Source organism: Leucoraja erinacea, chromosome 24 (genome assembly GCF_028641065.1).
Source record: "Leucoraja erinacea ecotype New England chromosome 24, Leri_hhj_1, whole genome shotgun sequence".
Lineage (NCBI taxonomy): Eukaryota > Metazoa > Chordata > Chondrichthyes > Rajiformes > Rajidae > Leucoraja > Leucoraja erinaceus.
In genome coordinates this window covers 30,324,934-30,337,557 of record NC_073400.1, presented here as the reverse complement: position 1 = coordinate 30,337,557, position 12,624 = coordinate 30,324,934, and the positions used below count along the sequence as shown (strand labels likewise).

The 12,624-nt window shown below is 48.9% G+C and overlaps 1 protein-coding gene across 1 annotated transcript in view; it reads left to right on the top strand.

Moving 5' to 3' along the window:
* Window positions 1-1,530: 1,530 nt before the first annotated feature.
* The window catches only part of LOC129708904 (solute carrier family 41 member 1-like), a 38,323-nt gene continuing 27,229 nt past the window's right edge, over window positions 1,531-12,624 (top strand). Inside the window, exons 1-2 of the mRNA XM_055654957.1 lie at window positions 1,531-1,546; window positions 2,562-3,313. Coding sequence (XP_055510932.1) covers window positions 2,900-3,313 — 414 coding nt within the window. The 5' untranslated portion in view covers window positions 1,531-1,546; window positions 2,562-2,899. The remainder of the gene's footprint in view (window positions 1,547-2,561; window positions 3,314-12,624) is intronic.

Sequence of the window (12,624 nt, the reverse complement as noted above, 5' to 3'; positions counted from 1 at the left end):
ACAGAGGAGAGAGTCAATGACGCAGGACGTGGCGGGAGGGGAGAGCGGGGGGGGGGGGGGAGGAGGACGGGGAGGGGGGGAGACCTCTGAGTGGTCGGAGGGAGTGAGTCAGTGCAACGGCGGAGTCCCGGGAGAGGAGGGGGGGGGGGTGAGGGGAGATGGAGGGGGGGAAGCGAGGGGGGGGGATGGAGGACCATCGAGGCGGGGAGTGAGGGAGAGCCGGGATGAGGAGAGGAGAGGAGGGAGTGGGGAGTGAGGAGAGGGAGGGGGGGAGAGAGGAGGGGGAGAGGAGGGGAGAGGAGGGAAGGGGGGGGAGGGGACCGGGGCCGGAGGGGGGGGAGAGGAAGTGGGGAGAGGCGAGGGAGGGGGGGCCGAGTGAGGGGGGAGGAGGAGGGGAGAGGAGGGGGGGGGACAGGGGAGGGCGGAGGGGGAGAGGAGGGGAGTGAGGGAGATGAGGGGGGGGGGGAGAGGAGGAGGGGAGGAGGAGAGGGAAGAGAGGAGGGGAGAGGGGGGAGGAGGGAGAGGGAAGGAGAGAGGAGGGGGGAGTGAGGAGGGAGGACGGGAGGGGGAGAGAGGAGGGGGGAGTGAGGGGAGAGGAGGGGGGAGTGAGGGGAGAGAGGGAGGAGGGGAGAGGGAGGGGGGGGGGGAGGAGGGGGGGAGAGGAGAGGGGAGGGAGGAGAGGAGGGGAGGAGGGGGAGGAGGAGGGGAGGGGGAGAGGGGGGGAGGGAGGGGAGAGGAGAGGGAGGAGGGGAGAGAGGGGGGAGTGAGGAGAGAGGAGGGGGGAGGGAGGGGAGAGAGGGAGGGGGGGAGTGAGGGAGAGGAGGGGGGGGAGGGAGGGGAGAGAGGGAGGGGGGGGGGAGTGAGGGGGTAGAGGAGGGGAGGGGAGAGGAGGGGGGGGAGGGGAGAGGAGGGGAGGAGGGAGGAGGAGGGGAGGGAGGGGAGAGGAGAGGAGGGGGGAGGGAGTGGAGGAGAGGAGGGGGGGAGAGGGGAGAGGGGGGAGGAGGAGAGGAGGGGGGGGGGGTGAGGGGAGAGGAGGGGGGTGAGGGGAGAGGAGGGGGGAGAGGGGGAGGGGGGGGAGTGAGGGGAGAGGAGGGGGGAGGGGGAAGAGTGAGGGGGGGAGTGGAGAGAGGAGGGAGGGGAGTGAGGGAGAGAGAGGGGGGAGGAGGAGGGAGGGAGAGGGGAGGGGGGGGAGAGGGGAGGGGGGAGGGGGAGGGGACAAGGGAGAGGAGGGGGGAGTGAGGGGGGAGGAGGGGAGGAGGGGGGGAGAAGGAGGGGGAGAGGGGAGAGGGAGAGACGGGAGGGGCAGGAGAGGGGTGACATCTAAGCGGGGAGGAGGAGGGGAAGGCTGCACATCGACGAGGGCTCGACGGGAGAGGAAGGGAGGGAGTGGTGCACACAGGAGAGGGGATGACGGAGAGGAAGGGAGGGGAGACAGAGGGAGGGGGGAGGGTACAGGGGAGGGGGCAAGCGAGGGTAAAACCCGGCTGGAGCAGCGAGACTCCCGGCCAGAAGTGCAGAGAGGACGGAGGCTCCAGTCACTGACAGGGTAAAGTGCCAGAGATGTATGTGGCATGGCTTGGACACTAAGTCCAAGTTGCCCAGAGGAGTTTTCAGAGACGTGGTGGTGAAATAATACATCTATATGCAATAATATATCTGTATAATATAATATAAAATAATCTATCTATGTGCAATGATGCATTATGTGCAATATTTTGTGAGGAGACTTACTGTCTGAGTGCAAAATATTAAAGGACATTCTACACAATATCTGGGCGACTGCTTCAGAAATCTACTATAATTTACAGCGTGGTCTTTAAAGAAAATTGTTAAGGGATTCCTGGGCTAGTTTGAGGGTTTAAATGCAGGGGTTGCGTGGGATAGATAGCTTTTAGAGGAATATTTGAAAATCAGAATTGTTTTGAACACAGATTTGAGGAATTATGCAAAAGCAGAAAAATAAAAAGTTTTGGCAGAGATTGGCTGCAAAACAAAATTATTGGGAATCTGATTGATTTTAGAACATGGCAGTTGTAATAGGAAATAATTAGTGTGAAAGTATTTAAGAATTAATTGTGTGTGAGTTGTGAAATTTGATCCAAGGAGTTTATTACTGCACAAGCTTGAATCTGACAGCACAGGCGACGCTTGAAGCTGGGGGTATTTTTTTCCGGGAGAGATTGTGTCTGAAGATGGGTCTCGACCTGAAACGTCGCCCATTCCTTCTCTCTAGAGACGTTGCCCGTCCCGCTGAGTTGCACCAGCTTTTTGTGTCTATCTCCTGTGTGTTTGTTAAATCCGCCTTCAATAAAAAAAAAATGGAGTAACTCAACGGGACAGGCAGCAGCATCTCGGGCAAGAAGGAATAGGTGAATATTTCGGGTCGAGACCCTTCTTCATTCAGTAATGCAGTTTTTTAAAAAATTAGACATTGGGTAAACATGCAGGTCTTGGACGCGTGGGAGGTAGAGAGTCACAAATAAAAAGCTCTCCCTCGCGTTTGCTTGAAAGTTTATTACTTGTAAGCGATTGTTTAACGTGCCTCTCTATTCCATTCGCAGCGTCAACTTGTCGACGTCCGACTGTTTGCCCTCGCTATTATTAATTTGGAACTTTTTTCTTCCCCCTGCCACGTGTTGAAGATATGGCACACTTCCTTGATGGGACGGGACTCGGGGAATGACGTTGAAATCTAGCGGGACTGCAGCTCTACCGACCACATCTGCAGGGCAAGAGGCTGGAAAGGATCTTTATCACACACCCAACGTCTTCTAGTTCAATTTGCCAGCCGTGAAACTACTGAGACCGAAATATTGGGAAGGGGGTGAGAGAGGCTTTTTTGTTGAAACAGACTTGAGGAAATTAAACATTATGATGTCCCGAAGATTGTGAAAACATCATGTCTACTTCCACAGAACAGAAAGAGGTCGGCTCGGTCTACCAGGTCAATGGAAATGCCTATCCCATTGATGCAAACTCTGATGACTTTACCGTTTCCATAACCCCAAGCTCATCCAAGGAGCTGGTGGAGAGAGAAGGTTCAGACTATCTAACGGAGGAGAGGGGGCAGCTTGAGAGGACGGAGGTTGTGGTGAGGGACTCCCGGGCCAACGCCAAGGGTTTGAGGGAAGAAGACGCCCTTCTGGAGAATGGCAGTCAAAGTATCGACAGCGATGACATTAGCAGCAACCCCAGTCGTGCTGCAGATTCCCTCAAAGAGACCTCTTTCTCCATAGGACTACAGGTTGTCTTCCCATTCCTGCTGGCAGGCTTTGGAACAGTGGCTGCTGGCATGGTCTTGGATATAGTGCAGGTAAGGGTGTTCAGTTTATTGTCATGTGTGCAGTGAAAGGTTTTTTATTGTTGCGTGCTATCCAGTCAGCGGAAAAACTATATATGATTACATTTAAGCTGTCAGTAGCGTACAGATGCAGGATAGAGGGAAGTATGATTAATACAAGATAAAATCCAATGAAGTGCCATTAAAGATAGTCCGAGGGTCTCCAATGAGGTAGAGAGTAGGTCAGGACCGCTCTCTAGTTCGTGATATAGTGCAGGTAAGAGAGTTCAGTTTATTGTCACGTGTACCGAGGTACAGTGAAAAGCTTTTTTTGTTGCATGCTATCCAAACAGCCGAACATGATGATTACAATTGAGCCATCCACAGAATACAGATACAGGATAAAGGGAATTGCATTTAGTGCAAGATAACGTCTGATTAAAGATAGTCCGAGGGTCTCCAATGAGGTGGATGGGAGGTCAGGACTGCGCTCTAGTTGGTGATAGGACGGTTCAGTTGCCTGATAACAGTTGGGAAAAGAAACTGTCCCGAGGTGTGTGTTTCACGGTTCTGTACTTGATGTGAGAGGGGAAGTGTCTGGTGTGAGACTCGTCCTTGATTATGCTGGTGATCTTACTGAGGCAGCGTGAAGTGTAGATGGAGTCAATGGAAGGAAGGAAGGTTGGTTTGCGTGATGGTCTGGGCTGTGTCCACAATTCTCTGCAATTTCTTGCGGTCTTGGATGGAGCTGTTTCCAAACCGTGCTGTGATGCATCCCGATAAAATTATTTTTACGCCGCATCTCAGGAAGTTGGTGAGAGATGTTGGGGACATGCTGAACTGCCTCGGACTTCAAAGGAAGACGAGGCGTTGGTGTGCTTTCTTGGGCCATTGCTGAGAGTCATCGACCTAAGCGTTTGGCACCCCCAAAGCCAAAAGTTGTGGGTAGGACATGGAAATACTCCCTCAGGGTTCTCCCCACTACTCTGTGTAACATCCTCCACTACGAACTTCCAGAGGCCTTGGCATTGTCTGATGTTTTGGCAGCTGATACACACGCCCCAGCATTGTGCATTCAGAGCATCACAGCAGCTGATTTTTATGCCCTCAGGAAGATCCTGTGATTGTTCCTGTTTTATGGGGGATGTTAAGATTTATTATTGTCACATGTACCGAGGTACAAGGATAAGCTTTGTTTTGCATGCTGTCCAAACAAATTGGATAACACTAGAATTAAATACAATCAAGTCAATCTCAAGCACAATAGATAGAGCAAAGGGGAAGATACAGAGTGCAGTTATATAGTCCTCTGGAGTGAAGGAATGGCCGACGTTCTGGTCAAGCCCAGAAACGTTGCCTATTCCTTCTCTCTGGAGACGCTGCCTCACCCGCTGAGTTACTCCAGCATTTTGTGTCTCCCTTCAATTTAAACCAGCATCTGCTGTTCTTTCTTACGCAGAATGTAGTCCTCCGCATTGTAGCGCATCAGTTCCAGAGACAAAGTCCAATGTCCGCAATGGGGTAGAGATCAATCAGTCAGCACCCTAGGTTATAGAAGGGCCGTTCAGATGCCTGATAACAGGTGTTCATGAGGCTGGTGGTGCGCGCTTTCAAGCTTCTGTACCTTCTGTCAGACAGGAACCGGGGGAAGAAGGAATGACCGGGTGCTTTCCCGAGGTAGAGTGAAGTGTAGATGGAGTCAATGGTGAGGAGTCTGGTCTGTGTGATGGACTGGGCTACATCCACAACTCTCTGCAATTTCTTGCGGTCTTGGGCAGAGTTGTTCCCAAACCAAGCTGTGACGCAGCCCAGCATTATGCTTTCCATGGTGCGTCTGTAGAAGTTTGTAAGAGTCACTGGTTCTGTGCTGAGTTTCTGCAGGGAGTCGAGCTGTCGGTGTGACTTCCTGGATGTGGTCGGTCCATGACAGGTTGTTGGTTAAGCTTCGAACTCAATCTAACTAAAATGGAAATTAGTCAGAAGCATATGGCATTGCATAAAACTGGCTCCAGATTTATGTGCATTATATATAATCGCATTTGAAAAGAGAGAAAGCTCTGATTTGTAACTTTCCTGATGGATTAATACAAAATCTTAGTGCAGATTTTGTGTCTACATTTTACACAATGAGGAAAAAGTGGAACGGCATGGAAATAAGTAGGAAGGAACTGCAGGTGCTGGTTTATATTAAAGATAGACAAGTGCTGGAGTAACTCAGTGGGTCAGGCAGCATCTCTGGAGAATAGGAATAGCTGATATTTAGGGCGGCACGGTGGCATAGCGGTGAGAGCTACTGCCTTGCAGCGCCAGAGACCCGGTCTCGATCCTGACTACGGGCGCTGTCTGTACGAAGTTTGTACGTTCTCCCCATGACCGCGTGGGTTTTCTCCGAGATCTTCGGTTTCTTCCCACACTCCAAATGTGTGCAGATTTGTAAGTGAATTGGCTTAGTATAAATGTAAGTTGTCCCCAGTGTGTGTAGGATAGTGTTAATGTACAGGGATCGCTGGTCGGCGCAAACTCTGGACCTAAGGGCCAGTTTCCGCGCTGTATCTCTAAACTAAACTAAACCCTTCCTCAGGCTGAAAGATAGAGATGGACCCTACTTTGCCTTTCAGTCTGAAGATGGATTCTGACCTGAAATGTCACCAATTCCATCTCTGCGGAAGATTTACAAGGATGTTGCCAGGATCCGAGGGGCTGAGTTATAGGGAGAGGTTGAGCAGGCTGGGACTCTATTCCTTGGAGCGCAGGTGGATGAGGGGCGATCTTATAGCGGTGTACAAAATCATGAGAGGAATAGATCGGGTCTTGCCCAGAGTAGGGGGAATCGAGGACCAGAGGACATAGGTTTACGGTGAGGGGGGAAAAGATTTTATAGGAATCTGAGGGGTAACATTTTCACACATAGGGTGGCGAGTGTATAGAATGGGCTGCTGGAGGATGTAGTTGAGGAAGGAACTATCGCAATTAAGAAGCAATTAGACAGGACATGTTTGGAGGGATATGGGCCAAACGCAGGCAAGTGGGACTAGTGTAGATGGGACATGTTGGGCAAGTTGAACCGAAGGGACTGTTTCCACACTATGACTCAGTTTCCACACTATGTCTCTAATTCCTTTTCTCCAGAGATGATGCCTGACCCGCGGTGTTGCCCTTTAGGCAGTGAATTAGTCCATTTGGAATTAGCAGTGCCGAAGCTCCCCATCTCACTCACTGTGCAAGCTCTCACCAAGGTTTTCCATTCAATAAAAATGTCCTGCCCCTCACCTTTGTGCTATATATTTTTTCCATTTGCATCTTTATCCGATTCCTGTCTTCCACGTGGCTGGCATTATATGTAGGACAGGAACCATGCTCTTACATTAGCGGGTTTAAACCAGGCAGCCCTTGCAGGGATAACATATTTTGCTGTTATAAGCTGCCTCATGTTTGTAAATGGGGCATTGTGTATTAATGTGTTCCATGGGACTCCAACAAAGTTCCAATAAAACCTGCTTTCTTCAGGGTTTGTTATTCTTTGGGCAAAGTCATTGCAGCATGCAGGAATGCATCTGTAGTTCCCTCCAAAAGACAGACACACACACAAAGCTGGCATAACTCAGCGGGTCAGGCAGCATCTCTGGAGAAAGGGAATAGGTGGCGTTTTGGGTTGAGACCCTTCTTCCTCCTCCACCTGGCTTCACAATCAGCAACTCTTCAAAACTGTCTCACACTCATCTCTGGCCTTTGTTCCACCCTTCTGCCTCCTCACCTGCCACGCTTTTTCCTGCCTCAATAGACAATATGTGCAGGAGTAGGCCATTCGGCCCTTTGAGCCACCACCGCCGTTCACTGTGAACATGGCTGATCATCTGCAATCAGTACCCCATTCCTGCCTTCTCCCCATATCCCTTAACTCCGCTATCTTTAAGAGCTCCATCTAACTCTCTCTTGAAAGCATCTCCCCCTTTTCAGCTTTTTTTTTCTCAATCCCATTACAATAAGTCTGAAGAAGAGTCTCGACCCAAAACATCTTCTATCCATTTTCTCCGACGATGTTACCTGACCCGCTGAGTTACTCCAGCACTTAACTCAATGCTGTTAAGTGGATTGAAGGGATGCAAGGGTTACTTGAAGTTAGAGAAATCAATATTCATACAGCTGGGTTGTAAGCTGCCCAAACAAAATATGAAGTGCTGCTCCTCCAATTTGCATTTGGGGTGGGTAGTGTATATGTGTATATATAGAAGACAGTGGGGAAATATATATATATATATGGCTCACTGATTTCCCTTGCATTCCTCATATGCACTTTGCTCTCGGGCAGCTGAGGAACGGAACAACTGTGCGTGGGTTAGTCCACTGTTGCAACGCCACGTGTGGGTTTTAAAGCCTAGAATTGTGTGTTTAAAGATATGTAGAGTTTACTACGGCACTCAGGAAAGCACAAAGTGCTGAGGTAACTCAGCGAGTCAGGCAGCATCAGTGGAATGGAATGGAATACTTTGTGTCTAGGTACAGTCACATTCTTTGTTTGCATACCTAATGTATACAAATAGCAGCTACCTGCGGCGCTGACAAAGTTACAAAGCACGCCAGCTCCTCCTTTTGTTCTTTCCTCCCCCACCCCTCCCCAGCGGTTCGCCCACACTGGGTCTCCATTGTCCTTTGTTCTCCCACCCTCCCCAATTGTCCATTGTTCTCCTCCGACTTCCTTCACGGGGGGCACCCCATTCCGGGTCCTCCATTGTTCTTCCCCACTTCCCCTCCATTGTTCTTTCCCGCTTGTTGGTCTTCCACGCTCTCGTCGACCCGCGAGGCTTCACCACTGCCGCCGCCGAGATCTCATCGCTGTCCCATTCACGCCTCTGTGGTGCCGACCCGGGCCCCAGCAGTGGGCTCAGTCGGCCGCTCAGCCGACCCAGACTCCAATCCGCGAGGCCTGGCTCTTCTGTCCGACTCGTGAGGCCCGGGCCCAAGCTTCTGCGCCATGATCCGGGAGGCATTGAGACAGCGGCGCCTCGATAAAGGCCTCCGGCCGCGTTCCCCGTCCACAGCCGCAGCCCGTCGGGAAGCCAGGCATTGTTTCAAGTCAGGACCCATTTTCAGACTGATTTTAGTTGGAGGGGGGTGGGGGGAATTGAGCTGGGCCTGGTTCCAGACTGTATCTCTAATCTAAAAAAAGCTAATAGAAAATCTGCTTGGTCACCAGGCTGAGATTTGAACCCACAAATTTCTTGCACACAAAAATGCTGGAGTAACTCAGGCAGCATCTCTGGAGAAAAGGAATAGATAATGTTTCGGGTCGAGACCACTTCTTCAGCCTGAGAGTCAGAGAGCCCCTCACTCTCAGTCTGAATGAGGGTCTCGACCCGAAACGTCACCCATTCCTTCTCTCTAGAGATGTTGCCTGTCCTGCTGTTACTCCAGCCTCGTGTGTCTATCTTTGGTGTAAAGCAGCTTCTGCAGTTCTTCCCTACCCTTTCTTACACAGATCAGTGGGGGGAGGAAAGGGAGAGTATGCGGGGAAACAAATTCCTGCTCTCTCATCATGAATTGCAAGCAACCACGTGAAAGTTATGTACTTCAGATAGACCCTTTGAACAGGATCCAAACTATTTGCACCTCCAGCTCCAATTTTAACTAGCTTTACAGGAAAAGCTTGTCAAACAAGATGGACTGAATATTATAGTAAAACATAATTATTTCTCTTCAATTTGTGTCTAAAGCTTAAAAAAAAACCACATTCCATAGTTTGCTGTCCCAGTGGCTATAAACCCCCTTGGCGAGTAGTGTAGGGATGAAGTTACAAAATGGAGGCAAACTATTTAGTATGTTGTTCATGGTGATGTTGACCTTCAATGAGCACTTTGACTTGTTTTGTAAGCCAGCATCTGCAGTTCCGTGTTTCTCTATTTCCCTTCAACTGGAGCAACCTTTAGCCATCTTATCTACCAGTGCACGTGGACCCTGCTGCATCAGCACCACACGAACATGAATAAACACTCTGGAGTGGAGAAGGATGAGAGGGGACCTTATTGAAACATATAGGATTATTAAGGGTTTGGACACGCTAGAGGCAGGAAACGTGCTCCCGATGTTGGGAAAGTCCAGAACTGGGGCCACACAGTTTAAGAATAAGGGGCATGCCATTTAGAACGGAGACGAGGAAACACTTTTTCACACAGAGTTGTGAGTCTGTGGAATTCTCTGCCTCAGAGGGCGGTGGAGGCCGGTTCTCTGGATACTTTCAAGAGAGAGCTCTTGAGGATAGCGGAGTCGGAGGATATGGGGAGAAGGCAGGAACATGCTACTGATTATGGATAATCAGCCATGATCACATTGAATGGCTGGCTCGAAGGGCCGAATGGCCTACTCCTGCACCTATTGTCTATCGTCTTCTCTCTTAATTTTATTTTTGTTGAATCCATTTATTTATAGGTAAGACATGAGCATTGCACGCACGCTGATATTTGTTGCTCATCTTTATGCAATACTTAAAACTGCTCTTTTCTTTGTCCCACCCATTCATAACCTTAAACTTGTCTTTCCACAATCTTTGTAGTTCCAATTATGCTTTTGTAATTGACAATAGGGGCTCCATTAATGTCAATTGTGTTCACCTGTGGGAAGCATTGTGGGGGGAAGTTTTTATTATGTTAAATTTCTTTATTATTGTTAGGTTGTTTTCTTTTTTATGTGCTGCATTAGCAATACACATTTCACTACACCAATTGGTGTATGTGACTAATAAAGAACCATTGAACCTTTAGAATGCTGGCCGGAATAGAGTGTATTACGTACAGGGAGAGGTTGGACTGATTTGGATTGTTTTCTCTGAACTGCCAGAGGTTGTGGGTGAGGCATCGATTGGGTAGACAGTCAGAACCTTCTCCACAGGAACAAAGAATCAAACATTAGAGGGCGTCGCTTTAAGGTGAGAGGGGCAAAGTTTAAAGGAGATGTGCGGGGAAGGTTTTTTTTTTTTTTACACAGAGTGTGGCGGGTGCCTGGAATGCCAAGGTGTGCCAAGGGTGGTGGTGGAGGCAGATATAATAAGAGGCTTTTAGATAGAAGATGCTCTTGCCATCATGTTTGGTATCGACAACACGGACTGAAGGGCCTGTTCCTGTGCCGTGAGTGTCAAGAAACAAGGAATTTGGACATGCACGTTGTTGTTACATTCTGAACATATCTCACTGCATTCAGAATTAATTAATTCGTTATTAAGTGTATTTATGTAAGCAAATCTATCGGATCAATTGAAAAAAAACCCACAAAAAGTTGGAGTAACTCAGCGGGTCAGGCAGCATCTCTGAAGAAAAGGAACAGGTGATGTTTTGGGTCGCAACCCTTCTTCAGACTGCCTTTAGAAGTTTCAATTGGAAAATCCCTGGGGAAGTCCAGTTGGATGCAACATCGCTTGTTGTGTTATTGCTTTAACAAAGAATGAACCTTGATCAGAAAGAACTCCATGCTCAATGAATAACTGGAATTTTATAAAGCCTATCTGAGCATACAATATTTGTCTCCATTCTTGCTAAAATTGGTAACTCCAAAAATACATGACTGTCTAGGTACAACCCTGATCTCAGCCTAAACGTGTAGTGAACCCTGACTAGTTTAGAGATAGTGTGGAAACAGGCCCTTTGTCCCACCGAGTTCACACCGGCCCGTACACTAGCACACCGGCCGGTACACAATCCCCGTACACTAGCACTATCCTACATACTAGGGATAATTTACAGAAGCCAATTAACCGACAAAACTGCACAGCTTTGGAATATGGATGGAAACCAGAGCACCCAGTGAAAACCCACGCGGTCACAGAGGGAATGTACAAACTCCGTTCAGACGGCACCCGTAGTCGGGATTGATCCCGGGTCTCTGGCGTTGTGAGGAAGCAGGTCGGCCGCTGTGCCACCATGCCGATGTTGTTCTGTTAATGTCCCTGTAAAACTGCAGCAAACACATACTATTGTTCTGTTCCCAATACATATGTTAATCACATATTTGACTAAAAAAGATTAGCTCAGTGGGACAGGCAGCATCTCTGGAGAGAAGGAATAGGTGACGTCTTGGGTCGAGACAGAAACATAAAAAATAGGTGCAGGAGTAGGCCATTCGGCCTTCAAGCCAGCACAGCCATTCAATATGATCATGGCCGATCATCCAGAATTAGTACTCTGTTCCAGCTTTCTCCCCATATCTCTTGATTCCGTTAGGCCTAAGAGCTATATCCAACTTTCTTGAATACATCCAGTGAATTGGCCTCCACTACCTTCTGAGGCAGAGAATTCCACAGATTCACAACTCTCTGGGTGAAAACATTTTCCTCATCTCAGTCCTAAAAGGCCTACCCCTTATTCTTAACCTGTGACCCCTGGTCTGAACTCCCCCAATATTAGGAACATTTTTTCTGCATCACGGGTGTTAAGACATATCTTAACACCCGTCTGAAGAAGGGTCTCGACCTGGAACATCACCCATTCCATCTCCAGAGATGCTGCATGTTCCACTGAGTGACTCCAGCATTTTGTGTCAATCTTCGGTGTAAAGCAGCATCTGCAGTTCCTTCCTGCACTTGACTCTCGAAGGTCTGCCTTCTTTTGCCATCTCTGACCTGCCTAAGGCCTTGTTGCCAAATGGGTCGTACTTGAGGGACCATGGATATGGTGAGACAGAGATTATTAAATTCAACCTGATGGAACTGTAGGAGCTGATGACGTAAATCAAAGTACCAGAAGCAGCCTGATGTACTTTGGAGTGTGGGAAGAAACCGTACTGGCAGATGTACTTTCACGAGACTGTAAACCAGTCAGCCATGAGCAGCGTTAATCTTTCTGTTGGAAATTCATCTTAGAGTCACAGTAGCACAGCGTTGGAGCTGCTGCATTACAGCGCCAGAGACCCGGGTTCGATTCTGACCACGGGTGCTGTCTGTACGGAGTTTGTACGTTCTTCTAGTGACCGCGTGGGTTTTCTCCAGATACTCCAGTTTCCTCCCACACTCCAAAGACGTACAGGTTTACAGGTTAATTGGCTTCGATAAAAATTGTAAATAGTGTACAGGGTGATCGCTGGTAAGGTCTAAAGTCTAAATCTGTGGACTAAATCCCCATTGAAAGCATGAAGTTTCCCAGGCTTCTCCAAGGTTTAATTTTTAAATCTCCCGGCAGATTGTACGTTGATTATCAGTGGTGTAAAATGCCAAATAGCAAATTTAATTTCCTGACCATCTGCACAGTTCCACTGTGTGATTAAGGCTATTTAATCTCCGCCCTCTGTTCCTTTGCTCCTCCGCCCAGTTCAGTTAAGTACTGCTGGGCAGCACAGCAGTTGTTGTTTTAACAATGTATCAT